The 27,397-nt window shown below is 60.6% G+C and overlaps 3 protein-coding genes across 8 annotated transcripts; 1 reads left to right on the top strand and 2 right to left on the bottom strand.

Moving 5' to 3' along the window:
- Positions 1-2,765: 2,765 nt before the first annotated feature.
- On the bottom strand, positions 2,766-6,351 carry TAX1BP3 (Tax1 binding protein 3). Its single transcript, XM_031957364.1, has 4 exons — positions 6,250-6,351; positions 4,247-4,366; positions 3,993-4,070; positions 2,766-3,527 (listed from the first exon to the last, which is right to left on the bottom strand). Exons 1-4 carry the CDS (start codon positions 6,286-6,288, stop codon positions 3,390-3,392), a joined length of 375 nt encoding a protein of 124 aa, XP_031813224.1. The 5' UTR covers positions 6,289-6,351; the 3' UTR covers positions 2,766-3,389.
- On the top strand, positions 5,287-8,273 carry EMC6 (ER membrane protein complex subunit 6). The gene is made up of 3 exons (XM_031957365.1): positions 5,287-6,090; positions 6,531-6,634; positions 7,695-8,273. The coding sequence occupies exon 3, from the start codon at positions 7,774-7,776 to the stop codon at positions 8,104-8,106; it is 333 nt and encodes a 110-aa protein (XP_031813225.1). The 5' UTR covers positions 5,287-6,090; positions 6,531-6,634; positions 7,695-7,773; the 3' UTR covers positions 8,107-8,273.
- Positions 8,274-8,565: 292 nt separating this feature from the next.
- Positions 8,566-21,038, bottom strand: P2RX5 (purinergic receptor P2X 5). 6 transcript variants are annotated; one of them, XM_031957360.1, is made up of 14 exons: positions 20,746-21,038; positions 17,035-17,185; positions 15,915-15,986; positions 14,012-14,087; positions 13,767-13,863; positions 13,331-13,411; positions 12,674-12,757; positions 11,494-11,632; positions 10,908-11,041; positions 10,548-10,641; positions 10,387-10,452; positions 10,205-10,287; positions 10,027-10,060; positions 8,566-9,326 (listed from the first exon to the last, which is right to left on the bottom strand). In XM_031957360.1, the coding sequence occupies exons 1-14, from the start codon at positions 21,009-21,011 to the stop codon at positions 9,300-9,302; spliced, it is 1,404 nt and encodes a 467-aa protein (XP_031813220.1). In that variant the 5' UTR covers positions 21,012-21,038; the 3' UTR covers positions 8,566-9,299. The 6 variants fall into 6 exon arrangements, with proteins under 6 accessions (XP_031813220.1, XP_031813219.1, XP_031813218.1 ...); XM_031957359.1 differs by having other exon boundaries at positions 8,568-10,060; positions 10,560-10,641; positions 20,746-21,037; XM_031957358.1 differs by having other exon boundaries at positions 8,569-10,060; positions 20,746-21,035.
- Positions 21,039-27,397: the final 6,359 nt, after the last annotated feature.

Raw genomic sequence — 27,397 nt, 5'->3', positions numbered from 1 at the left:
TTTGGGAAGGCAACAAGAATTACGGGCCTGGGAGCGGGTGCTGGTATTCCGTCCCAGCTTTATGGATGAGGAGACCGAGGCAGGCAGCGCCGGTGGGAAGCGTCTGAACTCGGGCCCGGTGCTCTGGGCACAGTGGCACCCCCTCCCCCAACACCTGGGACAGACCGTAGAAGAAACAAGGGCACGATCCTGGGGTTGGCACAGTCACGGTGTGACCAGGCAGCCCCCGCCCCCGCTTCACAGGGGGTACTCTCTGGGCACCGGGGATGGCAGCCAAGGCAGGAGCTCTTGGCCCGAGGTCTCCTGTCCTGGGGCACCACGGGGCGGCCCCATTCCCCCGCCCTTCCCCCCTGCGGTGGTGATGAGGTCCCATCTGGCTTTGTCACGCACTTGACAGGAACATCTTGGGGAATCCTTTCCCTCTGATCATCTGGTCCCCTCGGACCCTAGGGTCAAGGCAAGGCCCCTCGGAGATGCCCCCTCTTATCCCAAAGGACCTTCATTCCCCAGCCTCAGGGGAGGCGTAGGAACCCAGAAGGGCGTCCAGAGACTTAGGCATGAGGTGTGGCCCACAGCTAACAGCAGCGGCTGTTAGGGCTCTGGGGCCCCCTCCTAGCTTCACGTACCATCTGGGACGCTGGGTCTAGCCTCGTCTCTGCTGTCCTAATTCCGCGGGGACTGGCAGCCCCTGCCACACCTGGCATGGGAGGCTCGGCTTTTGGCTCCCAAACACCCCCTTCTCTTTTGAGGTACAGTTCATACCCCATGACTCCTCATCTCCCAGAATCCTCTGCCTCCTGTGTCCACATGAGATGAACTAACCCTTCTGTGTTATGTGAGACCTGGAAGGACCCACAGGAGCCTGGGCATGGGCCAGACTGTGTCCCGGGTTAGACCATGTTCTAGGTTAGCCTATGTCCCAGGCCACAAATCATGTTTTAGGTTAAACATTGTCCCAGGCCAGCCCATGACCCAGGTTAGACCATATCTGTGTCCCAGGTTAGACCGCACATCTGTATCCTGGGTTAGACCATATCCATGCCCCAGGTTTGACCATGTCTGTGTCCCTGGGAGCTCCAGGCCTGTCCTGAGGAAGGCTGCTCCAAGGCTCACGTGTCTCTTCTTGCCTCTGCAGATGAGTGGACCCTGATTTTTGGAGACCCTACCAAGTTTGGCCTCGGCATGTTCTCCATCATCTTTGACATCATTTTCATCGTGCAGCACTACTGCTTGTATAGACAGAAGCCAGGGTACGAGCAGCTCAGCTAGCACTCTTGGACAACCCCACCACTCCTGTAGGTCACGAAGCCACGGTCGGTCGTGGCCCTGGCGTCCGGAGAGCGTGAGCCTCGTCGTCCGAGCTCAGAGCCTTGAGGGACGGCGATCGCACCTCTTCCCGCCGGAAGTCCTGCCGCGCTCCTCGCTCACTTGCTCCCTCGGGGCGCCCCTGGCCCCCCTCTGCTCATAAGCCAGTGGTCAGCCAAGGTTCAAACCCGCCACTCCTGGCTCAAGACTCGTGTGCCTGGGACAATAGGCTTGCTGTCTGTCTCCGGGTCCCCCGGCCCCCCGAGCGGGCCCAGCAGCTGTACCCGCATCTCCGGGACAGAGGCTGCTTTCTCCGAGGGCCTCTGCTTCCCCCCCCACCCCGGTGTTCAGAAACGTCTTTCTTTCTTGTTTTGTGTTTTCAAGGCTCTCGCCGCCCTTCACGGGTTCAGAGGTGCATCCATAGTAGCATCGTGCCAGAGGGAGGAGGGTGCCTGCTGTCTGTCGCTGCTCTCTGTCCAAGCATCCCAGCGGGGGGCTTCTGCTCCAGAGCCTCCGCTGCCCGGGGGCTGGGGCCGGCCAGCTCCTTCCTAAGCCTGACCCTGGCCATTAACCCATGGGGCCTGGCCCGAGGCATGAGCCCGCCATTGGGGGGCGCGTCTCTTCCACGAGCTGTCCCCGTCGCACTGCCTTTGGGGAATAAGCACTCCCTCTCCACGTGGCAAAACGCCCTCCCCCCCATGATTTCCCAAGCAGGGGTTTTGGGGGGAGGGGCCCTTGGGCTTCAGCCATCCTCCCAAATGCACACACCCCAGTAAGAGAGCACTCAGCCCCTCCTCGTTTGGGTCCAGGTGCCCGTGGGGTGCCTCGGGCCTCCAGCAGCCGCTCAGCTCTGGAGCACCCCGGTTCTCTGCTGTTACCTCGCTGCTCCCAGGCGTCCCCCGCTTCTGCTCTGGCAAGGTCTGCAATGATGGTGGTGGTCTGTGGACGTGATTTTTGTCTACTTTCTATATATTTTACTTTTAAAAGATCAGTGTAAGAAACCTAGAGCTTTCCATTAAAACTAATGTTTAATTTTCCACACTTCTGGCATTCTGATTAGCCTTAGTGACCCTTCCCGCCCCCGCCCCTTTAACAGGTGGAGAAAGCCTCCAAGGGCAGGCCGGGGACCCCTCAAAGATTCCCCCAGGGCCGCTTCTTCCTTAAAAAAGGAAAGATTGAGACCCTCGATTCCTCAGCACCAGGCTCAGTCACACGATCTGTGGCCTCTGCCTGAGCTGAGGATTCCCAGTGTGGGCAGGAAGGGCAGTTCCCAGGCCGGGAAGGAGATTCCGCCCATCCCGCTTCTGCCCGTCTGGCTGAACCAGAAAAGCTCTGGGTTATGCCCCCAGCTGCCAGGGCTCTAAACACACATCACTGGACTGGAACCCCCTGCCCCGGCATCCCACAACCCCAAATCCGGGGAGGAGAGAAGCCATTTCCCCCGAGAACTGAGGCAAGAGCACAATTCCAGCTTCGTTTATTGAGTACGAGAAGCCGGCCCTGGGCCAACAGTCACAAAAATAGGGCCTGGGGCTTGTTAAGACCGGATTAGCACTTTTGAAATGAGATAGAAACTGCTACATAGAAAACTTTCAGGAAAAAATAGAAAAGGGCCCGGGTGGCCAGGAGGGGGGTGCCCGGGAGCATCACAGGCTGGCGGGACAGGGCGCTCCCTGGACTCCTGAGCTCTGGGGGAGGGGCCACAGCGCCGCGCCCTCCCTCCCACAGCTCAGGCGTCTGGTGGAGAAAGTCCCGTTGCGGCCTTTGGGGCTGCGGCCTTTGGGTAGGAGCCTGCGGGTCAGAGCCTGTGGGACGGCTTGGGGAGAGGAACTGGGATGGGGCGGAGCTGAGGGCCCGGCCCCAGAACAGGCCCTCGGTGTGAGCCTTGGAGAGCAAGCCCTCGGCCCCACGGCTCGGAGCTCCGAGTACCTCGCCCGGCTGCCCAAGGGGGCCCCGTCGACCGTCCTGCCCACTCTCTTTGGCCAAGATGTGAAAGCTGATTGCGGGATGGTGGGGCCCCTGGCTCCCCGCCCCCCACAGGGTCCAGCTCTCCCGGCGGGCCGAGGGGCCGGTGCAGGGAGGCCCTAGGCCAACATGGACTGCTGCACGGCCTTCTGCAGGCCCTGACGGGTCACCAGCAGCCGTACCACCTCCTCGTTCCTCTTGGTGAGTCTCTTCCTGGCTTGGTCATGGGTCACCATCGTCATGTCCCAACCGTTGACCTGCGGACAGAGTCTGCGTCCTTCTGGGGCCTTGGGCTGAGGACCCTGTGGGCCTCCAGGTCCGGGGCATCTCCCTGACCCAACTCTCACCCCTGGAGCTGGGGGGCAGGAGGAGCCATGTGGGGAGTACTTGGGGCGCGGGGGGGCTCGGGAGATACCCAGAGCAGGGGAGAAGGGCCGGCCCACCACCCACTGCATGGGGTGCTCCAGTCCACGGGGAGTCAGGACAGTGTCTGGGGAGTGACTCCCTCCCCACGAGGTGCAGCCTGCGGATGGGCCCCAGGCAGATCCGGGATCAGGAAGCCCCAAGTTCAAACCCAGCTTCGGACACCGAGCGGCCAGCTGCCGTCTGAACTGGGCCGATGCATTCAGCCCGGGACTGAGCCAAGGTGAGGAGGGGTCCGGGGATGAACTCTGGGGTTCCGCGCCCCCTCCCCCCACTACACCAGGTCCCCGTCTCCTCACCTGCATTATCTTGTCTCCGATCTGGAGGCCCGCCACCTCCGCGGGGCCCCCCTCTGATACTCTGGTGACGTAAATGCCCTGTGGGGAGGTCAGCACCATTGTAGGGTCCCCCAGAGCAGACTCTCCCTGCTCCCACCCGCCCCACGCAGCTCAAACGTATTTAAGGCCTGATCAGGACAGAGGCTTTGAGCAAACGGGGCCCCGAGGACAGACAGCCCTGCCCACGTCTGCCCTCCCGCCAGCGGCCGCCTCACCTTGTCTGTCTTATCCTCGGAGAAGGGGTTCTGGGCGGGGTCCTGGTCGATGCCCCCTCCGATGCTAAATCCAAGAATCAGATTTTCACCTTGGCGCAGTTTGTGAATTTCGACTCTTTGCTAGTTACAAAAAGGGAAAAAGCCGCTAGTGCAGTCCCTGCGGGAATGATGGGAGGGGGGTCCCAGGACCCCCTGCAGGAGCCCCTCCCCCTTACTCCACCCTCCCACTTCTCTAGGCATAGGAATGCCCTTCCTCCACCCCCAAAGGTAAGGCTGTCTACCCCCCCCCCCACCCTTGGCTCCTTCCCCATTCAGGGGAACCGGGGGAAAAAAGCCAGAAAGGCCCTGTTTCCCAGCATGCCCCAGCTCCCCCAGCTCTGGGGTTGTTAGAACCTGGAGGGAGGGAGGGAGGGAGAAGGAAGGACTTAAGCCCCGCTCGTGCCAGGCTCTGGCTCAGCCCCTGAAGATGCCCCTACTGCAGACGAGTAAACTGAGGCAGGCAGATGAAATGACCCCTAAGTGCTCACGAGGCCTCAGGTCTCCCGGCAGGCTCCCAGAAGGCTTTGGGGCATCCCACAGACAAAGGTCCCGGGCCAGGGCCCTGCCCGCTCAGTGGCGGCCAGCTTCCGGAACGGCCTGAGCGCCTGCCCTAGAGAGGGCCCGCGGTGCCATGCTCGGAGAGATGCCCCCTGGCGAAGGCCCCGGGCGCAGGTGCTGCCCGCAGCCAGGCCACGCCCTCGCCCGGGCGGGCCCCGCTCATCGGGAGGGGGCACCTTGTCCCCCGAAACCTTCTCCACACTCGTATCCCTGGGAGACTGCGGGAAAGCCGGCCCCTGCTTCCCAATCTGCCCGGGCAGAGCCGGCGGGACCACGGACGCGGCGCTGCTCTCTTCAGGCAGCCAAGCTGCAGCGCTGTGTCCCTGGTGCCCCCGTCCTCCCACCACCCCCGCCCCAGGCTCCGCCTCCCCCCTCCCCCGCCCCAGGCTCCGCCTCCCCCATCCCCCCCTCCCCAGGCTCCGCCTCCCACCCAGGGAAGCCTCTTCCGCCCTGGCCCAGGTGTGAGGCCCCGGAGGCCCGGCAGACCCGCCCAGGGCCGGGCATCCAGTCGGCGCTGCCCGCTCCAGGAGGGACTTGTTCCGACTCCGGAGGGGAAGAGGCCGCAGGCCCGGGAAGGCCCCCAACGGCCACACAGTCACCGGGGAAAAGAAACCAGGAAACGGTGACGCACAGCCGGCAGCGCTGACTCAGCGGCGGCTCCCCAGGGCAGCCGCCCCCTCCCCCAACCCCGGACAGTGACCCCGCCTGCGGGCGCAGTCCCCTGGAAGCGGCAAGTCCTGTGACTACCGCCCTCTGGCGCCCCGGAGCAGGGGCTGCCCCTAAAGCCGCCCGGGGCCCCAGGCCTGTCCCGGCTCCATCTGCCTGCAGCCTTTCGGCTCCACGCCCGGCCCGCAGGGGGCGCTCTATCGCAGGGGACCCCAGCTCACCCGGCGGGGGGGGGGGGGGGGGAAGGGGGCCTCCTTCCGGGGCCGCTCGCTCCTGAGCCCACAGGAGCCCTGGCAGCGCCTGGGAGGGGTCGGGGGGGAGGGGCCGGGGGACTTCCCGATGGGGCGGCCTCGGGCCCCAGGGACAACCTCCTCCTCCTTCTCGCCGGACTTTGGGAGAGGCGGCTCCGGCCTCCGCCAGAGAACGGGAGAAGGGAGGCGAGCGGTTGCCCAGCGCCCGAGCCTCTCGCCGGCTCACGCACTAGCGGGAAAGGGGAGGAGCCTGCGGGGAGTCGGACAGTTGGGGGGCCCGCGCTCGCGGACCCCCGCCTGGAGAACGCGCCCCGGCCCCCCACCGGTCCTGTAAGTTTCAAGGAAGAGGGGCGTGCCCTCGGGTGCCCCCCCCCCGCGCCTCGAGCAGGAGCCCGCCCCTCCCCTAGCCCGCCAGGGCCTCGCCCTCCGTCTCCGCCTCTCACCCCGCGCCCCGCTTCGCGGGGGGGTCCCCGCACGCCCCGCACTCACCACCACCGCGGTGACCGGCTGCCCGGGCACGTAGGACATCTTGGCGGCAGCTCCGGCCCCACCCGGCCCCCACCCCTAGAACAAAAGGGCTCGGGAGGCCCCGCCCCTCATGAATCATGCATGACTGGTGCAGCCAGTCAACGAGGGGGCCGCCCTTCCCGGGCTCCGCCCCCCGGCGACCCGGCACTGAGCATGCGCAGCGCGCCCGGACGGGAGAGGCGGGGCCTCCAGCCGCGGTGCGTCCCAGCCTGCGCATGCGCCTGGCTCTCTCTTCCCGGCAGCCTCAAGCCAAGATGGCGCCCCTGGCATCACTGTCCTCCTCGCCCGCCTGAGAAAGAGACGCTGTCGCTGTCGCTGTCGCTGCCGCCGCCTCCTCCCGGACCAGGTAACGCCCGCGGGACCCGGGACTCCTGGATGGGGGGCGACACGGGCCTGGGAGGCTTCCCTCCCCCTCCAGGTCAGTGCGGGTTAGAGGTCAGGGGTGAGGCCTCCCTCCTTCGCCGGAACCCGAGGTGGGGGACGCCCCAGTCTTCCCTCCCTTGCTGGGCCTCCTCCTTGGGCGAGGGTCTCCGCGCTGCGCCGTCCCCGCCCTCCGAGGCTCCTCCGAAGGACCCGGGCCTGGCCCGTGGGGCTCTCCGACGAGGGGCTGTTCTCCCTCCAAGAAAGGGAGGCGAGTCCTGGGAGGGAGGGAGGGATGGATCCCGCGCTGGGAAGGGGAAGAGGTGGGGGGCGGGGCTTGGGGCCTTCCCCCCACCCCCACCATCCCCCTGAGTCCCTCCCCCAGACGCTTCTGCTTTTGCTTCCCTGTACCCCCTCCCCCAGACATTCTCGCACTTCCTTCCCTTTGTCCCCTCCCTCACCTGCTCCTGCACTTCCCTTTGTCCCCTCCCCCACCTGCTCCTGCACTTCCCTTTGTCCCCTCCCCCACCTGCTCCCGCACTTCCTTCCCTTTGTCCCCTCCCTCACCTGCTCCTGCACTTCCCTTTGTCCCCTCCCCCACCTGCTCCTGCACTTCCCTTTGTCCCCTCCCCCACCTGCTCCCGCACTTCCTTCCCTTTGTCCCCTCCCTCACCTGCTCCTGCACTTCTTTGTCCCCTCCCCCACCTGCTCCTGCACTTCCCTTTGTCCCCTCTTCCCTTTGTCCCCTCACCTGCTCCTGCACTTCTTTGTCCCCTCCCCACCTGCTCCTGCACTTCCCTTTGTCCCCCCCCACCTGCTCCCACACTTCCTTCCCTGTACCCCCTCCGCCAGGCAGGAGTTTGGGGCTAGTTGCATGGCCCAGTGTTTCTGGGATTGGATGAGACCTACAAGTGGCCTCTTCCTGGGCACAGCGGGCACGAGGGGACGCCCCGGCCAAAGCACACGCGCAGCACCGGCCGGCGGAGGACCCAGGGTTTCCCGGTTCAGTCCAGCCTCGAAAGCCACGGTCTGTGTCTCTGTCCCAGCCCGCCCCACCCCGCCCGGTCAGGACCTACAGGACCCACGTGCCGCCCGGAGGAGCGGGAGATCAGCTGCGGGGAGAGCATGGCTGCCACAGCCGCCAAGCGCGACGGCCCCCCCTTCATTAGCGAGGCCGCGGTCCGCGGGAACGCCGCCGTGCTGGACTATTGCAGGACGTCCGTGTCCGCCCTCTCGGGAGCCACGGCGGGCATCCTGGGCCTGACCGGCTTCTACGGCTTCATCTTTTACTTCCTGGCGTCCACCCTCCTCTCTCTGCTCCTCGCCCTCAAGGCCGGCCGGCGGTGGAACAAGTACTTCAAGTCTAGGCGGCCGCTCTTTACCGGGGGCCTGGTGGGGGGGCTCTTCACCTACGTCCTCTTCTGGACTTTCCTGTACGGCATGGTGCATGTCTACTGAGGGGAGGGGGCTGCCAGGGCTTCTGTGCGCCCCGGAGGGACTGGCCCGGCTCCGAGCCCTCGCTTTCCGGTGGAGTCACCGCTTGTGCTGTTAATGTTATTAGTAACTTATGTCAGGAGAGAGATCCCTGGTGGTAGTCCGCAGATTAAATCAAATGTGAAACCTGGCGTGTGGCGTGTCCTGCCGAGCGCGAACCGCAGTGGGCTTCCCCGGGGTCAGCGGCAAGCCGGAGGCGAGGAGTGGGCCCCACCCTCCCCCGTCCCCTGCTCCTTTCCCCAAGTGTTTCTTTGTAGAATTTGGAGCAGCCCCACCCACTCCCCCCACCAAAGGTTACCTCCCACAGAGGAGCCTTGCTGCTGCCCCCTCCCCCATCAGGCTCTCTGCCCAAGGCAGCATCTGTCTGGTGGCCCCCTCCCCGCCCCAGACTCTGTCTTTGGTGGCACTTTCCGCAGGGAGCCGAGGGGTCCCAATCACTGAGCCAGGGGCTGCCCTGGAAGGGAAAGTGGCCTTACCCTTAGGACCCGGCCAGCTCTCGGATCCCACCCCATGATGAGATGAGAGCCGGCGCTACCTCGGGGGTGGGGGATGGAAAGGGAGAGGACTCCTAGGGGCAGCCCAGCCCAGACGCCTTCTGAAGAAGGCCGGACCCAAGCCCGACCTCTGCTGGCCTGGGCAAGGCCCGCATCCCGGGAAGGACCCTAACGACGAGGGGGGTGGACGCCCCGGGGCTTGAGCCCTCTGAAGCTCGCCCTCACGGTTGGAGGGAAGAGTGACCTTCCCGATTCTTAGCCCGGTCCTGTGACAGAGTGAAGGGGGGCAGCAAGGTGGAGGGGAGAGGCTCATTCCCACCCACACTGGCCATGCAGGACCTTGGAGAAGGAGGTGAGAAAGATCCAGCCCATGGGCCCGAGAGCCAGGAGCTTCAAGGGACTTGTCTGTCTGACTTTGGAAGGCAGACAGCCGAGTCCCAGTAGGGTCAAATCCAGTTTCTTATGGGTTACGAGGCGTTTTATTAAGCAGCAGTAGTACAAAAGTAAGTGATGCTGAGAAAAGCTGGCGTGGAGTCCCCAGATGGCAGAAGTGAGGCGTGGCTGCGTGTGCGTACGTGCTCCCCGAGCTCCAGGGGTGCTCCTCCAAGATGCCTTCTAGCGCGCCATCTCTCGCTCCTCACCTCTCGGTGGTAGGAGGGTCCCTTAGCTGTTCCTTGACACAAGGGCTGCCTGTCATCAGAGACCTTGCTCACTGATGAGGGGGACCCCTGCCTGCCCAGCCTGGGGCCTCAGACCCCACCCCTGCCCCAGCCTGGCTTCCAGGCCCCAAGGGAGCATGCTGGCCCCAGAAGCCCGGGGAATTGAACTGTCTCGGGTTGAGCAGAGAGAAGCTTCTAACTTCCCCAAATTGCCTCTCCAACAAACTTCAGCTAGAGCACTCCCAGGAGACTTAGTTGACTGCCAGATACCTAAGAGCCAGCCAGGCGGGTCTAGGGCCCCTGATTCTGACCCACAGAGGCCCCTGTACAGGGCTGCTCCACCCCCCGGGTTCCTGCTCCCCAGTGTGCCATTGGGCTCCCTCGGCCCAGCTTGGAAGTGGGAGGAGGAAGGTGCCGTGGGGTCAAGCCAGTCTGACGGCGTGGTGTGCTTCCAGAGCGGCCGCCCCTGGGAGGAGCCCATGCAGCCCAGGGGCTCACAGAAAGCCAGACTTGCCCATCCCCAGGGAGGTTCTGGAGAGCAGGAACGAGATTTGGTGGCAGCCAACCCCACAGGGTGCCCTGTACTGGTCAAAGCTGGCCAGCTCCGGGTGAGAGCTGATTTCCCACGCTCCTTTGAGGCATGGCTGCTGCTTGGGTCACTCTCAGGAGCGATTTGCCGGCCCTGATGGCCCCTGTCCAGCTGTGTGGCCCGAGTCCTGCTCCCCATTTACCAGGTGCCTGGACAGGAACTTTTGTGAGCTCATCCTGTGGGGGAAATTGGGGCAGAGGAAGAGGGGGTTGTCACCACGGGGCCCTCAGAACAGTTGTCTCCCCAAAACGGGTCCCGGGGAGCCTCCTCCCATGGCCGAGGGCACTGGGCCTGGCACTGAATGCAGAGCAGCAGCTCACCTTATTTGTTCGTATTTTTTATCTCGGTAGAAGTGGCTTTTTTTGATCAGGTAGAGGAGCACAAAGTCACAGAAGAAAGCCCCCTAAAAACAGTGGTGTCAGCAAGGGGAGCCTCCCCTGGCTCTGCCCTCTGCTTCCCACCCCAGCCTCCGAGCAGCCCCTCCCTGGGGCGGGCCACTCACTGCTCCCATGAGGGCCAAGGCCGTGCCCACGTTGACCATCAGGGGGATGATATTGAATTTCCCGGCCTGGAAGAGAGAGTCCAGGGGAGCAGGGGGCCCGGCCAGGCCCCTTGGCCTCCCCGCACTCCTCTTCCTTCCCATCGGGCCCGGCCCCCACGCACCTTGCCGCTCACCAGCACGTCAAAGCGAATCCCGTAGACCTTCATCAGCGTGCGGAACTCCACCCCATCGACATCGTGGTAGTACTTGGCGAATCTGACCATGAGAGAAGGCGCTGCTAGCAGCCGGCCCCCGCCCACAAAGCAGGGAGCGAGGGAGGACTCACTGGGCCTGCCGCCCCTTTGCCTCCAGGATCAGGTTCCTGGTGCCGCTGCAAAGCTCCCCACAAGCAGGCGTCTGTACCCTGGGGGTGCTGGGCTTGCCCAGCACACGCTCTTCCTCTTTCCAAGAAAGGGCATCCCGGCCCTGCCCCCCCCCCCCCCCCCCCCCCCCCCCCCCCCCCCCCAGGCCGCCCCATTTACCTGAAGTTGTAGCCCGCGGTGGCAGACGGCTCAGTGAACTTGTCCAGCCGCCGGAAGGAGTAATGGGGCCTGCAGGCCGAGGGAGCCTGGTCCAGGTCGCAGTTCCACTCAATCTCGATCCCTATCACTCCACCCTTGGGGGGATTGAGAGACAGGCAGAAGTCGGGGGCGTGGGAGGAGATGGGGTTGCCATCCCTGCCCTTCCCGGCTACCAGATGTTGACAGATGTGTGACCCAAAAGAACATGTGGCACATGTGGCCAGCTGCGTAGGCGGGTAGAACACAGGGCAGAGGGACACGGGGTTCCATGCGTGCCTGTGTGAGTGAGGGAGTGTGTGTGAGAGTGTGTGAGAATGTGTGTGTGTGTGTGTGTGTGTGTGTGTGTGTGCAGCAGCCTGGTGGGCACATGTGGCCCAGTGCGGTATAGCCAGCATCTCCCACAAGTAGGACGGGAATCGTGGGATAAGGCTGCCCTGGGCCCAGAGGCTTCTCCGGCCCCTCCCACCCCCCGTAGCCCCAGGCTCCCTGGGGTGCAGGTGAGAGCCGGAGCCCCTTGAGGAAGGCCCGGCCATGGAAGGGGCGTTACCTCCATGGCCATTTTCCGGAAGTCGTTGCCGGTGTAGCTGACTATGGTGCCCAGCCGGAAGACAGGGCAGTAAGGCGTCTTGGAGCTAAAGCGGCAGAACTTGAGGAAGTTGGGGTTCTCGCTGTGTAACACGTTGGTCCTGTGGAGAGAAGGTGGCCGGGTTCCCGGCAGGCCCGCCGGCTCACTTACCCCGGCTGGCTTGGCCGAGCGCACCTTGGTGGGGCTGTAGACTGCACGGAGCCGAGGGCTGGCTAGTGATCCCTGCCGTGGCCGGAGGCTCCGGAAATCCCAGAGGATGAAAGGAAGAAGGGGGAGTCCCAGACCCCTGGGCTCAGGTTCCTGAGTGGTCTGGAGATCAGGAGGCAAGGGCTGTCCTAAAGATATGGGGCGACCTGCTGTGCTGGGGGAGGAGGAGCCGGGGGTCCGAGGACACAAGCCTGTGCTCTGCAGCTGCTGTGAGTCCGGCCTCAAATGAGACCCTGTGTGTCTGCCCCTGGCACTCTCTCAGACCATTCTCCCCCCCCCTAAGACTTGGAGCCCCCCTAAGACTCCCCCCTCCTACAGGAAGCCTTCCCTAAGCCCACTGAATCTGGTCCTGATTCCCGTCATCCTGCACGTGGCTCCTTTGGTCGCTTCCATCAGATTGTGAGCTCCCCAAGGGCAGGGACTGGCTTTGGCCCTTTTTGGGCCCCCAGCACTTGGCACAGCGCCTGGCACACGGGAGGGGCTAACAGGAGATGGATGGTCGAGCCAGCCTAAGTTTCCTTGGAAAAGAAGGGTCCAGAACTAGGGAGAGCAGCCACCGCCTGCACTCGGGTCAGGCCACAGGAACAACGTGGTCGGTCTGGGGGGGCCTCTGAGAGACCCAGGTGGGTCCCCCCTTTCCCCTCCGTCCAGTCGGTCGGTCTGGCTCCTGTGTGACATGTCTAACCTGACCCTTTACGGGCTCCCCTTCTGGAGGCTGCGCTCAGGGTCCCACTGTCTGGGTTTAGCTACGTGCCAGCCACCGGGTACTCAACAGATATCTGAGCGTGGCCAGTTTAGGTGCGGGAAGAACTTGGGGATACGCGGTGTCGGGGGGGCTGCCAGGAGCTCGCGGGGGTTCTTGCTTTAACTGTGGGGGGATGGACTAGAGCCCCTCTGAAGCCCCTTCCAGTTCTGAGGTCTGAGCCCTACCCACCTACAGGAAGCTGCTTCTGGGTGGGCTCCGGGCCCCGAGAGCCTGTGATCACCACGTGGACATCCTTCGGGGCTCTGGGGTGACCTGCGTTCGGGGGCAGTGCTCCCACGCGGCCTCAGGCGTGTCAGCTGACCTGCCTGTGTTTCCCATCTGAAAGGGCAGCCCCGTGCCCTCCCCTCCTCCCTCTGCCCTGGGATGCAGGGGCTGATGGGATGGCCCGGGGCATGGCCTCCAGGGCAGCCCCCTGCCCCTCAGCCCACCTCCGGATGAAGCAGACAGACCCTGCTCCAATGGCGCCCTCTCCCTTTCTCAAGCCCAGCCCTGGGGAAGCCTCAGTCTCCCCATCTGTCAAGTGAAGGAAGTAGACAGCCAAGGCCATCTCGAATCCCAGCGCCCCCCCCCCCCGGTCCTGTGCCCCCTGGCGATATCTCCAAGGTGGCATCCGGGACATGGCCCACAGATGGCGGCGCCTGGGGTTGCAGGCGCGCTGGGCCCCGGCTCGCTCCCCGACGCTCCCCCACAGCACTCAGCACTTGGAGAGGCACCCCCGCTCTGTTCCCTTCGGCCTTTCACATCCCCTCCCCAGCAGGAGGGCAGAGCCCCCACCCCCAGACACCCCTTCTCTTCTGAGCAGGGCTGAGCCAGCCCCCGACTTACTTGGAAAAGTTGAACTTGGGGAAGCAGATGCTGTTCTTTATGTAGACGGTAAAGTCTTCAGCCTTTCCCAGAAGCGGCTTCCTGCAAGTCCAGCAGGTCGGGTCAGCGCCGGGCAGCCGGCAGGGGGAGGAAACCCCAGCAGCCTGCACGTCCGGGGAGCTTCTGGGTGTCCTCTTCCTGTCCGGCAGCAGCCAGGTCCTCCCAGGCTCTTGTCAAGCTTGGGCCGGCTGCCGGCCCACCCTGCTCCTCTCCCTGCCCCCAGCCGAGGTGGGGTGGGGGTGGGGAGGGGGGCCTCCTGGGCTGCGGGCTGGAGGGGCACAGTTGGCAGGGATTACAGGCAAAAAGCACCCTCTAGCATCTGTTCCCAGGTGGGGCCCCTGGGGGTGCTGGGCGGGGCTCTGTGACTCCCTCCCCACCCCAAGCTGGACACACGTACGTGGGCTTGGTTGGCTTCTCCACGGGGCACCAGGCAAAAATCTCACAGGTGCCACTGCCATTGCCTCCCCCCAGGAGACACTTGCCAGTCATCACTCCTAGACAGGGAGGGGAGGGCAGGGTGTGATGGGTGCTGTGGGGGAGGGAGGGGGAGATGGGTGCCGTGGGGGAGGAGCAGGCGCCCCGGCTCCATCTGGGAACTGCCCCCCCCCCTTGTCCCGGCCGTGGCCACCCTTCCTGGCTCACCATTTCCAGTATCGGCAGCTTCTCCTTTGGAGCAGTCGCTGTCCTGGGAGCATCTGGCACCAGGGACGTGGGGGCTCTGCCAAACAGAGGTGACCGGGGATGGCACAGCCCCCAGAATGCCGGGCTCCAGCTCAGGAAGACCCTGGCCAAGGCAGCCAATCTCTGTCTGCCTCAGTTTCCTCAACTGTGAAATGGGGGTGGGGGCGGCACCTCCCTCCCAGAGTGGCCATGAGCAGCCGGCCAGGCCCCCTCTGTACAGCTCAGCCCAGACCCTGGGGAGGGGGTCACTGGGCAGACTCCCCCCCCCCTTGGCCCCAGCCTTAGGGCAGCCGCAGCTGAGCCCCGAGAGCCGTGTTCCCCGGGTCCCCCTACGGGCACCTCAATCCAGAAACCAGTCTGCGGGACCCCCTGTCAGTCCCAGAGTCGGGAAGCCCCCAGCCTCGCCTTCAAGTGCTTCTAGCACTGAACCCTACTTCCCAGGTGGAGGAGAGAGACAAATGGAGGGTCATCATCAAGGGCCTAGCCCAGGGCCACTGGCTGGCCCCCTAACGCAGAGCACGCCCGGCCTGGCATCAGGAAGACCTGGTTCAGATCTGGTCCTGGCCATGTGACCCTGGGTAAGGCACTTCACCCAGTTTACCTCAGTTTCCTCATCTGTAAAATGAGCAGGAGAAGGACATGGGGACCCCTTCAGTATCTCTGCCAAGACCACCCCAAGTGGGGTCGGGAAGAGTCTGGCATGACTTCTCCCTAACCAACAGTGCCTGCTTGGTGCCTACGTGGGCGTTGGAGACGTCCTTGCCCCCTTCTTGCCCGCCCAAGGAAAGCTCTGGCACCCGGCGCCCTGGCCTCCTGGCTCCCCAGCAGCGGATTCACTTCCTATGGGTGGCTTGGTCTGCCCTCCAGCCCAGAATGGCGCCTCGCTGCCCACAAACTCCCTTCCCGAAGGGTACCAATCCGCATGCCCGATGTTCTCTGTGACACGCTCCTGGGGCCCGCTTTCTGGCGGCCTTACAGCTATTCCTCAGACACAGGCCACGCTTTCCTGCCATTCTGTCACCCACCTCATTCCTCTGGGAAACTCCTTCCTCCGGGAAGCTCTGTCCTTCCCATGGGCTGCACGTGGACAGAGTCCAGAGCCTGGGGCCCGGTTCCAAAGAGCCCTTCTCTCCTCCTTTTCTGTCTAGCCTGGCATCAGGGCCTGGGTCTTCGGCATGGACCCTGTCTATTTCCTCCTTTTCTGAGCACGCCCCTTGGGCCTTGGGCGGAGCAGAGGCCACCAGGTGGGCGGCCTTTTGTCCTGTCTGGGACTCCCCTCATGGGTACGGTTGGAGCAAGGGGGAAAGGAAACCCCTCTGGGGCAGGAGGGAGGGGGGTGGCCAGAGACCGGAAGAGCCCCATTACTCTGGATCCCCCCCCCCCCCCCCGCACCTAGAGTTGGGTGCTGACAGAGCTTTAATCAGCTGAACGCGCTGACTAGCACATGGACCGAGGTACAAGGAAAAATTCTCCCTGGCCAGAGCCCGATTCCTAATCCTGCCCCTTCCCCCACCTCCTGCTCTCCTCTCCATGGGTGCCCTAACCCTACAAAAGGGACTAAGGGAAAGGGCTGGGCACGGGACATGGGCATGAGGAAGGAGCCTGGGTGTGGCTCGGGCTTGCAGAGGCTCTGGGGGTGATAGGAGGGAATGTTGGAAAGGGATATGATGGGTGGTGGGAGGGGCTAATGGGAAGGGAAGGGATGTTGGGAGGGGGTGATGGGAAGGGAAGGGATGATAGCAGGGGATAATAGGAAGATGATGGGAAGGGGAGCTGCTGGCCCCAGGAGGACTGGGACATTTTTTAGGGGATACCCCGTCTTCCACCTCCCAATCAGTCCCTCCTGTGTCCCATGGCCTCTGACCTCAGCACAGGTGGTTTGCCGCTGATGTGGGGTCACAATCATGTGGGTGACGACGAAGAAAACATTTTCTCCCTGAAAATCCAAAGACGGGACCGCGTGATCCACTGTGGGCCCAGGCCAGACCCTCCCAGCCCACGGAGCCTGCCCCCTTCCTTTCTGCCTGAATCTGGGGCTGGCCCCGTGCCAAGCCTATGGACAAAGAAGCATAAGAATGACCTCTTCTGCCCAGTCTCCACAGCGTTTGTCTCCCAGCCTCCCTCGGAGCCTCACTTGAATCCAAATCTCTTCAGTCTCCATGTTCCTGGCCTGGAGCCTCTGACCTCTACGTCCACAGGCTGATATTAGTTCCCGCCCCCACTCCTTCTACCCCCCCACCCCCTGCCAAATTGGAACCACCACATTGCCTCCGCTAGCACGACTGCTACTGCCTGAGTCTAGGCAGGAGAGAGGGAGAGAGGGGAAAGGAGGAAGGGGAGAGGGGGGAGAAGAAAGAAGGGAAGGAGAGAGAGGGAGGGGAGAAAGAAGGGAGCGGAGCCGCTTGTCCCAAGCTCCCTTCTGGCTGCCTCTCCTCCCCTGCCCCAAACCTTAGCACTTGCTAAGGACCCAGGACTCCTCAGAATCCAGGCTGTTGCTATTAGGACAGAGCAAGGGGGTAGCAATTGGAGCAGAGCTAGATGAGGCTGTCAAGGACAGCAGGCAAAGGATGAGGTTCCCTCGGGATTCAGGGTCAGCAGGACTGAGGTCGGAGTGAAAGGACCTAGATCTAACCCAGACCTGAATGAGTCCACTTGAAAATGGCCCTAAAAATTGGGGACGGTTCAGGGTCTGCCTGAAGCTGGAGAGGAACCGCAGCCCCTCCTGCCCAGGGCTAGCTCTAACTGCTAGGAAATGTCTCACTGGAGCAAGAGTCCCCCCTACCCGCAGATGCTGCTGGCCCCGCCTCCTGGGGCCAAGGAGAACAGGCTGGTCATTCCTGTGCTCATGTCCCCTCTGAAGCCCGGGGTCCTGGATCTAGGAAAGGATCACAAAGGATGGATCCCGCCAAGGATGGATCTATTCCCCAGTTTCTGAAACCACTGCTGCCCTGGAAAATTGGGCGCCAGGGGCCATTGGCTCAGACCTGGGAGGGGATGACGTAATCGGCCACATCCCAGAGATGCTCCTTCAGCTCTGACGTGTTGGTGAAGGCCACGCCTTTGACCTTGGTGATCACCGAGCTCTGGATGGTCGTGTCCACTGCCTGGTAGCCTTTCTTCACCAGGAACACCCACCTGCAATAGGCCAGAGAGGGGCCTGAAGGCTGAACATTTCCTGGCCTCCTTGGCAACATTGTAGCGATGACCATAACATTGTAGCAACAGCCACAATGAGAAACTGATTCTCTGAGGCCCCCTCCCCAAGCTCTTGGGATACATTGTCTCCTTTGAGGTTTGCAGCAGCAGCCCCTGCCAGGCCTTCCCCATGGTCACCTGGGGCCAAGGTGGACAAATTAGTTGATCCCAGGCCTGGCAGGGGATCCCTGCCTCTGTAGGAAGCTTCCATCCCAGCTGCCACCCAGAGTTTGGCCTCTAGCCAAAGGCTCCACGGAGCCCAGAGGAGGGCCAAGACCCATCTCTCTTGGGGATCACTTTAAGTTGGGCTTCAGGAGCACATCCTAGAGCATCTCCCTCCCACTATTCTCGCTGGAGGGATATTGACTGGTGTTCTGTCTCCCCCCTCCAAAAGGCAGGAGCAACAGGACAACACGGGCCTTAACAAAGGACTTCCAGCCCACACCCCCAGTCCTAAGAAGGAAAAGGAGCTAAACTGGACTCCTCTGGGTAAACCCAGCCCCTAACACTATTCCTGGCCATGTATTGACCCCTGGCCCATAACAATCATCTCTAACCCTAGTCATGGGCTTCTGATCCATTGCACAACTGTCCAGAGCAATCTTTCTCCAGGTGACCTCTGGGAGCATGGAAGGATGGAACCGCACGGCCCCCCCCCCGCTGCTAGAAACATCAGCCAGACTGGTTCCTTCTTCCCAGACACATAAACGTGTGTGTGTGTGTGTGTGGGTGCACCTACCATCCCTGAGGCCACGCTTGATGCTGCCAGATGGGACACTGACCATGTGGGGGCACCCAGGTGACTTCACTGTGGAGGGGTGGCCCGGGGGGAGGGGGGCTGCCCAGGACTGCCTGGTTCTCAAGATCCAGGACCTTGGGGAACATCAGCCACAGACTGTGCTGGCCCCGAGTCCTCAGTCAGGTATGTTTGGGGCAAATACCTGATGCTCTGAGGCCTCGGGACCCAACCTTGGGCTCAGTCTTCTCACTGACAACATCAAAGGGACCATGAGGCCGGCGCTCCTCTGAGAGTGAAGGCCGCGCTGCCGGGCGGGCTGCCCACTTCTCAGAGCAGCCTGTCCTGGCCTCTGGACCAAAGTCCCGGGATCCCGGAAGGCCAGGCGGGGCAGCAGAGGCCAGCCGGTGCTGCCCCCCCGGCCGCCTTCACCTTCTGACTTCCCCCGGGACCCCCTCTGCAGCTCTGCAGTCCCTCCTGAAGCTATCGGCCACAGCATAGGACCGAGGGCCCGGGGCCTCTCAAAGCACCTGAGCCCAACCTTGAGCCACAGTTTCTCCATTATTCTGTCACTGGAGTCATGGTGGGCTTGAGGCAGAGTGTCTGGGCAGAGAGCCCGCACCGCCAAACACAGAACACTGGGCTGAGTCAGGAGCCTCGGACACCTATTGGCTGCTTGTCTGGGCCAGTCACATCAGCTCTGTCGGCCTCAGCTTCCTGATCTGTCAAATGGGGTCGTTAATGATCCCCTTGAAGACCAAACATGATCCTATTTACCTGACTCTGCCGATCCACACTGGCCCTTGGCTACTAGTCCACGCCCCCCACCTCTCTAAGAGTAATCTTTCTAGAGAAAGTCCTTCTTTATAGAGCCTCATCAACTAGGGAGAAGAGTGGGGCTGAGGTGCAACTTGGGAGGGCTTCTCTGGAGATTTGGATCTACCCGCTGAGAAGGCTGGGAGAAGCTGAAACCGAAGAGATTGTATCCTGACTTAGGTGTAGGAGAGGAGATCACAGATCCTCTCCTCTTTTCCAATCTGCTTCTCTTGCTGGGAGCACTTCTTCCTCCCCTCTCCTCTTCTCTCTTCCTCTTCTCTCCCTTCATTACACTCTTTTCTTCTCTCTTCTCTTCCCCCTTCTCTTCTTCTCCTCCTTATTCCTCCTCTTCTTTTTGATCCTCTGTCTAACTTTTTTTTCTTCTACTTTCTCCTCTTCCTGTTCTGCCTCTTCCTCCTTCTCTTCTTCATCTTCTCTTCTTTTCTTCCTCTTCTTCCTCCTCTTTCTTTTCCCCCCTTTTTCTTCTTCCTTTGTTTCTTCATCTTCTCTCTTCCTCTCCTCCTCTTCTGCCCTCTTCTTTCCTCTCCCTTTCCTCCCTTCCCCTCTACTCTTACACTCTGTTTCTCACCAGAGGCTCAGTGGGAATGCTCTCTCCTCTCCTCAGCTCTCCTTAGCTGATCTGACCACATGCAAGCCCCACTTCCATTGGCGAATGGCTTTTTCTGCACTTGGCACAGTGCCTGGCACACAGGAGGTGCTGAACAAATGCTTGTTGACTGTGACTGATACATTGGCACCTGTCCTAAGCTGCCCGAGGAATCAAAGCAGAATATTTTCTCACCGGATGTAGATGAAAAGGGGCCGATGATTTGCTCAAATCGCTCCCCACCCTCACACTCCGTTCTCCCAAGATGCTCTGCAGAACCCTTCGTTTCCACCCTCCTTCCAAGAAAAGCGTCAATGACATCTGCCTACCCCCACCCCCCCATTGTGCTCTACCTCCATCCCTAGCCCCTGCACTTACTCTGTACCCCCAATATATCATCCCCACTGTCCTGGCAGGTAATGAGCTCCATGTCTCTAAGTCATGAGCTAGAAAGGGCACTCCCCCTGCAGACAGAGCGGGGAATCCAAGTTTCCTTCTGATTCTATGATGACCAGGATTGGGGGGAGGGGGCTGGACAGCACCTGTATAAGGACCAGGTGGAGGGAAGAGGGAGGATCAAGGGCCTGGGGGGGGGGGGGCTGGGGAGGGGCAGACATCATGTGGAAGCAGGACCTGACTTCTGTTCTCTCTGCTCCCAGGATCCAGAGACATCTGGCCCTGGGGTTTGAGGGTCCCCTAAAGAGCTGGAGAGAAGAAAGGAGGGAGGGAGAGGCAAGGAGAGAGGGAAGAAAGAAGAAAGGACAGTGAGGGGAAAGGAGGAAAGAAAGGGAGAGAGGGAGGAAAGGAGGGGGAGGCAAGAGGGGCAGAGAACAGGAAGGGGGACCAGGAGAGCCTGTGGGATCCCGAGGCCACCTCTAGGACCCTTGGGCCCAGCTGCCCCCTAGGCTGGAGGGGAGGGCGAGGGAGTGCAGCCCACGGGCTATTTCTGTCACTCATCCCGGCCTGGAAACCAGCTGGCCCCGGCTATAAATAACCCTGGGCTGGGGGATGACTCGGCCACCTTCAGGCCCCGGGCACCTGGAGGACGATGGGACGGGGGAGCTGCGCCCGAGGGGCTGCCCCGCCCCCTCCCCCAATCCTCCGCCAGCCGGGCTCTGGAAGCGCTGCGGAGAAGAGGGGCGGGAGGCTCCCTCTCCGGCCGCCGCGCTGTGGTCCTGCGGGGCGCCCAACGACCCCGACAAGCGGCCGCGGGAGGACGGGCGGCGGGGCGGGGGCCTGGGCCGGAGCCCTGCGGGAGCCCCCGCGGGCGGACCGGGGAGCGCGAGGCTGCGGAGGTGAGGGCAGGCCGGGCGCGCGCCCGCCGCGCGGCGCCTCACTCACCCCAGCAGGTAGCCCAGGACGCCGAGCTGCAGCAGCCGGTAGAGCAGGCCCACCTTCTTGTTCTTGGCGATCACGAACTTTTCCGTCTTGTAGTCAAATATGCTGAGGCACCGGGACCTGCAGTCCATGACGCCCGGCCGCAGGGCGCTCCCCGCCTCGGGAGGCTCCGCGCCGGAGGGGGCGGGGCCGGAGGCCGCCGGGGAGCGGGGGAGGCTCCGCCGCCGGAGGGGGCGGGGGCACTTTGTCCCCCACTTCTGCTCATCCATTCATTCCCCTGGGCCTCAGGGGGGGGAGGGAGGGGGGAGAAGAGGCGAGGAGGAGAGGAGTCAGGGAGAGGAAGAGTGGGGGACAGGGCATAGGGACATCTGGAGGTCAAGGAGGAAGAAGAGCGGGGAGGAGAATGGGGAGGGGAGGGAGAGGAGGAAGGAGGAGGGCATTCCCCCCCCTGAGGGGAGGCTTTGGAGACCAGCTAAAGTGGGACCCCCCCCTAGCCTGGAGCTCTGGCCACAGCCCCCCCCCCCCCAATCCCCTGGCCACAGCCTCCAGGGTCTATTTGGCACCTCCCTCCTCCTCCCCCGGGAAAGGGAACCCGGGCTGGAAGCTGACTTGGGGCTGGGAGCTCGGGTTTCTCCAAAATCCGCCCTGCCCCTCCAGCCATCACAAGAGGGGGCAGAGGGGGCTGGCTGCCCGCTGCAGCCCAGAGGTCCCTTCTGCGGGGCCCCAGCCTCCTCCCTGCAGCCCCTCCCCAGGGCAGCGGCTCTGCAGAAGCTGTGGGCAGAAGGAGCCTCACAAGTGGCTCCCGCTGGGGGCCAGAGGCTCCTGTCTGACCCAGAGAGGACCTTGGGTGGAGGCCGCAGCCCAGCCCAATGGTGACTGAGGCCCGAGGAGGCAGAGCCGGTGTCCTGGTGGGCAGGCTGGAGGGTCTGGCAGGCCAGCAGGGGGAAGCACGGTAGCCTCGTGGCCCGAAGGGACAGGGTGAGGGCCGGTCAATCAGGGGACAGCTTGAGCCGCCGCTGATTCTGTTAGATCTGGCTGCCCCCACAAGCAGCTCTCTCCAGCCTCGATGCCTTTGCACTGACCGCCTCCCTCTCTGAGAAAACCGGCTTCCTGCCAGATGCTCTGATGTCCCCACCACAGCAGGTGGCCCACCCCATGTGCTGGAAGCGGTGGGCTTCCCTCATCATCCCAGGCTCCAGAGGAGAGCTCAGCCACGGGGGCCACGGGGGCCACGGGGGCCACGGGATCAGGCTCGTGGGCCGGACACTCGCAGCTTCCTCGACTCCAAAACTAACTCAGCCGGGGTCTCCTCTGCTGTCCCGCCGGGCTCTGGCCTTGCTGAGGTGTGGGCTCCTGGGAAGCAAAGGGAGCTCCGGGTCCTTCCCCAGGTCCCAGCTCTCTCCCCGCTCTTTGCCAGCGCCCTTGATGTCTGGCTTAAGGCCCGTCTCCTGGACCGGCTGTCGCCTCGCCCCCTGCCAGCCCCCTGGTCCTCTCTGCTTTGCTCTTTTGTCATCTCAGGCTTGGCATCTGACTCCCCCCCCCCAAAGCCACGTAGTGGGGAGGAGCATCGGGTCCCCCGCTGCTCCCGGCCCTTCTCTGTCTCTCTGGGCGGCACACAGCTAACCCCTCCCCCCATGATGGCCCCTCAAAGATTGGAGAGCTTGTCTTTGCCAGGCCCATTGGGGAAGAGATCCTTGGGGAGGCTCCCCGGCCCCGCTCTGCTCTGGACTCCCTTGGCTCCCCAGCCCCTCTCTGAGCCCGTGGCGCCCCGCTGGCCCTCAGCAGCCGCTTTGGGGCTCAGCGGAAGCCTGGACAGATGTATCGCATGGCACGGTATGGCACAGCCTGACACGGTTTGGCACAGCATGGCACGGCATCCCTTCTTGAAGCCTGGCGTTATCCAGCATCAGCTAGCCAGCTGTCCCACCTGCTGCCACCGTGCCCTCTCTGGGCCTGAGAAAGATCTGGAGGTGCCATCCTGACCCCCAGGCCAGCCCCCTGGAGACCTCCGTTCATGGAGCCAAGGATGATGGCTCGGGGCACGAGCTCTGGGCCAGTCCTGAGCCCCCTGGCACCTCCCGGAGCTGGCTCACATCATCCCGGGAAACAGGCTGGCCGTCTTGGCCACGGCCGCCCACGCTCGCACGGCAGCCCGGCTATACCTGTTCTGGAGCCTGGCGGGCTCGTCGCCGCAGCCTTCTTTTCCAGGTGGTCATTAGCCATTTAACGATGTGCTCTAGAATGTGGCCGGAGCCCAAGCCACGCTCCCTGACGAGTAGTTTGCAAACTCGGTTTGCTTCCCTTTGGGGACGACGGGCCGTCTTCCTCCTCCTGGTCCCATGGCGTCCCTTCCCTCCCTCCCCCACAGGTGTTTGGGTGCCCAGGGCTGGCTCTTGCATGGGCTCACCCTGAGCAGCCAGCCCTCTTCTGGGGTCCGGGCAGACCGCCTTCTAACTCTCCAGCAACCAACCCCGTGCTGTCCTTCCTGGGCTGAGAAGCGAGCAGCCCTGCTTTCTCCTCGTCCGGTTTCATTGTCGCTCCCCCTGCCCCTGAAGCTGGGGTCCTTTCCCTGGTTTGAGCCACTCTTTCCCCCAAAATTGCTGCGTGCACGCTGTCACACCCTCACTCATGCACACTCACACACACGTTCACTTTTCTCACATACAACACACATATTTACACATACTCACATGCTTCTCATACACACACAATCACTTTTCTCACACACTCACATACACACACACTCACATGCTCACTTTTCTCACATACACACACACATGCTCGCTTTTCACACTCACATGCTCACTTTTCTCACATACACACACATACACACTCACACACACTCACATGCTTGCTTCTCACTCATACTCACATGCTCATTTTTCTCACACACACACTCTTAAACACTCACGTGCTCACTTCACACACACAATCACACACACACTTACAAACACATGCTCGCTTCTCACACACACAGGCACATTCACATTTATACCCTCATACATTCATACACTCACACACACTGTTACACTGACAGTCATACACATAGATTCACACCCACACAGACATTACACTGTCACAGATTCACACGTGCTCCCACTTGTTCACTTACACTCACACATTCACATTCATATGCTCACATGCTCATTTACACCCACACCCCCTCACCCAGTCCCACTTGCACCCACTCAGACCCTCCCTCACGTTCCCACTCACAGAACCCCAAGCTCAGTTTTTACCGTTGGCTCTCCCTGCCCAGCTCTCCCCCTTTGCTGTCTCAGCAACGCTGAGGATGACGGCGGGCGTCCGGCCGGCTCCGTCTCGCCCCCCAGTTTCTAGCTTCCCCCTGCGTATTTTAAGGCCAGTGCTGACGAGTTCCCTGTGCCTCCACTTGGGGTTCTACAGATGATTTCCCTTCCTGCTTTCTCCTGAGACATTTCTCTGCGCCTTCAGAATATTGCTCCCCTTTCTGAGTAATCTGGCGCCCAGAATCGAAAGAGACTCACCCAGAACACACAAGCCCGATACCGCTGGCTTTGCATTGGGAATTCTTTTAGAAAAGTTCTGGGCTTTGGCCCAACGTTCTGGGACGTGGACGTATTCTGGAGGAGGCTGGCCACTGACGAAAGGGCTCACCGGCGTGCCGTGTTCCCGCAGCTTTCCTCCCAGAGCTCCGCAAGCCTCCGGCGGGCCAGGAATAGTGGACAGGGGGCAGTGGGGGCCCATGCCAGAAATCTCGACCGGACAGGGAAAGCTCACCTGGGCCCACAGACACCGGAGCCGCAGTGAACGACTGGGCAGGGACACGGGAATTGTGCAGGCTGAATACCCCGGGATGCCATCGTTCCTCTACCAGCTGCCAGGCCACAGAGCTCTCTGCCCCCGCGCCCGGCCCGCCAGTCTCTTCCTCCTCCTCTTCTGCTCCTGGCTTCTCTGGCTTCCTTCAAGTAGGAAAATCCGACCTATTTTATTTATTTATTTATGTGGTGATTAGGTAAAGCAGGTCAGTCATTTTTAAATTTTAGTTTATTTTTAATACACATTGTTTTATGAATCATCTTGGGAGAGAAAATCAGGGCAAAAGGGAAAACCACGCAAGAGATAAAAAGAAGTGACCGTTGCATGTGTCAATTTTCCTTCAGTCTCCTTAGTTCTGTTTCTGGCTGCAGACGGCGTTTTCTGTCCAGTCTAGGGGGATTCTCTGGATCACTGAGCCGCTGAGAAGAACCGAGCTGATCATCACACGTTCTCGCTGTTCCTGTGTACAGTGATCTCCTGGTTCTGCTTGTTCCACTCGGCATCAGTTTGTGTAAATCTCTCTAGGCCTTTCTATACTCAGCTCGTTCTTCATTTTTATAGAACAGTAACATCCCATGGCCTCCATGGACCAGAGCCTGCTCTGCCATCCCCCAAGTGGTGGGCAGCCGCTCCTTCTCCGAGTCTTTGCCTCCACCCGGGGGTCCTTTCCCCTCCTTTATGGTTTCCTTGGGACACAGCCCCAGGAAGGGCCCTGCTGTCTGTCATTTCTCACCTAACTTTACTCACTGAACTGTTGCCCTGGCCAGAGTGCGACCAGTTAAAGACCATAGCTTCAAAAGGCCGAGGTCCCTCCCTGCATCCAGGCCATCTGCACTCATCTGATCTCAGCTCTGGAGGGGAGGGGAGGCCGGGGACCCGGCGCAGCCTTTTCTGGCTTCGATCCAATTCACTTGCGTGTCACCTCCCTGACCCTCCTGGGGAACAAGGACAAATACAACTCCTGAGAAGCACAGTAGGTCTGCCCCAGGGGCTGCGGGGCCAGCGAGTCTGGGGCTCCGAAGGCAAACTGTCCCCCACAAAGGGCCACCCCTCAGATGTGAAGGGCCCCAGGCCTCCCTAAGCTGGCTCCGGAGCGAGGGATGACCCAGACCGGCTCCAGCAGCAGTGCCTTCGTGTCCCAGCTTTCCACATCCCCTCTAGCATTTGTCACTTTCCTTTTCTGTCATATTAGTCCATTTGAAAGGAATGAGGTGTTTTCTTTCACGTGCATTTCTCTAATCAAGTGATTTAGAGCATTTTTTATGAGTACAGACAGCTTAGATTTCTCTGAAAAACTGTCTGAATCCCTTGGCCATTTATCAGTTGAGGAATAACTTGTATTTTATAAATCTGATTCAGTTCCTAGATATTTGAGATACTCTCCTCAGAAAACTTACTGTAAAAATTTTCCTCCGGTTTCCCACTTTCCTTTTAATATTGGCTGCATTTTTTTTTTTTTTTTTTTTTGTACAAGAGCTTTAATGTGATCAAAATTGCCCATTTTACATTTTGTAATGCTCTCTGTCCTTTGATCCTATTTTTTTCTTTTTTGCCTAGATCTGACAGGAATGCTATTCCTTGCTCTCCTAATTTGGTGGTAGCATTACTCTCCTTGCTCTCCTAATTTGCTTATGGTACCATCCTTCATGTCTAAATCATGCACCCATTTTGACCTTTTGGTGTCTATTGTGAGGTATTGATCTTCACCTGGTTTCTGCAAAACTGCTCCCCAGATTTCCCAGCAGTTTTTCCCAAATAATTAATTCTTGTCCGAAAAGCTGAGGTCTTTGGGTTAACCAAATACTAGCTCACCATCGTCTTTTACTCCTGGGTCTTGTGCACTTCAATCCGTCCCACTGATTCGCCTCCCTATTCCTTAGCCAGTAACAGATGGTTTTTATGATTACTATCTTATGGTATAGTTTGGGATCTGGTACAGGTAAGTACCTTCCTTCACTTAAAAGAAATTATATATGTATATATTAGATATTTTTCCAGATGAATTGTATGTATTTTTTGTTCTATAAAATAAGTTTTGGTTGGTTGCTATGGCACTGTGAGTTTATTTGGGTAGAATTGTCATTTTTATTATACTGGCTCTGCTTACCCATGAACAACGAACATGCCCCCAACTTTTTAAGCATCTCCTTTGTGAAAAGCATTTGTAATCGGGTTCCTGTAGTTCCTGGGGTTCTCTTGACAGGCTGAATCTCAAATGTTTCATGGAAAGTTAAAGCTTTCTTAAAAAATCTTTAATATTTTATTTCCCCTCAATTACACATAAACACTTGTCATCCTTTGTTTTTAAATTTGTGGATCCCAAATTCTCTCTCCCTCCCTCCCCTCCCCACTAAGGAAGCAATTTGACATAGGTTATATATATATATAGCTATGCAAAACATATTTCCATGTTAGTCATGTTGTAAAAAACAGATTTTAAAAAAGCAAGAAAGGTTAAAAGGTCTGCTTGGATCTGGATTCAAATGAGATTAGTTCTTTTTGTGGGGGCAGATAACAGGTTTCCTCATGAATCCTTTGGAAGGGTTTTGAGTATTGCTGAGAAGAGCCGAGTCTATCATAGCTGACCATTGCACAACATTGCTGTTACTGTGCGCAGTGGTTTCCTGGTTCATGGGAGTCTTGTCAGGTTTTTTAAATCATTCTGCTCATCATTTCTTTAGCACAATAGTATCCCATCATACTCCCATATCAGAAGTTGCTCAGCCATTCCACGACTCGTGAACATCCCTTTAATTTCCAATTTTATTTTTATTTTTTCCCTGAGGCAATTGGGGTTAAGTGACTTGCCCAGGGTCACACAGCCAGGACGTGTGAAGTGTCTGAGATCAGATTTGAA

Source organism: Sarcophilus harrisii, chromosome 3, assembly GCF_902635505.1.
Source record: "Sarcophilus harrisii chromosome 3, mSarHar1.11, whole genome shotgun sequence".
Taxonomy (NCBI): domain Eukaryota; kingdom Metazoa; phylum Chordata; class Mammalia; order Dasyuromorphia; family Dasyuridae; genus Sarcophilus; species Sarcophilus harrisii.
The sequence above is the reverse complement of the archived record's forward strand: the minus strand, read 5'-3'. Positions and strand labels throughout refer to the sequence as shown.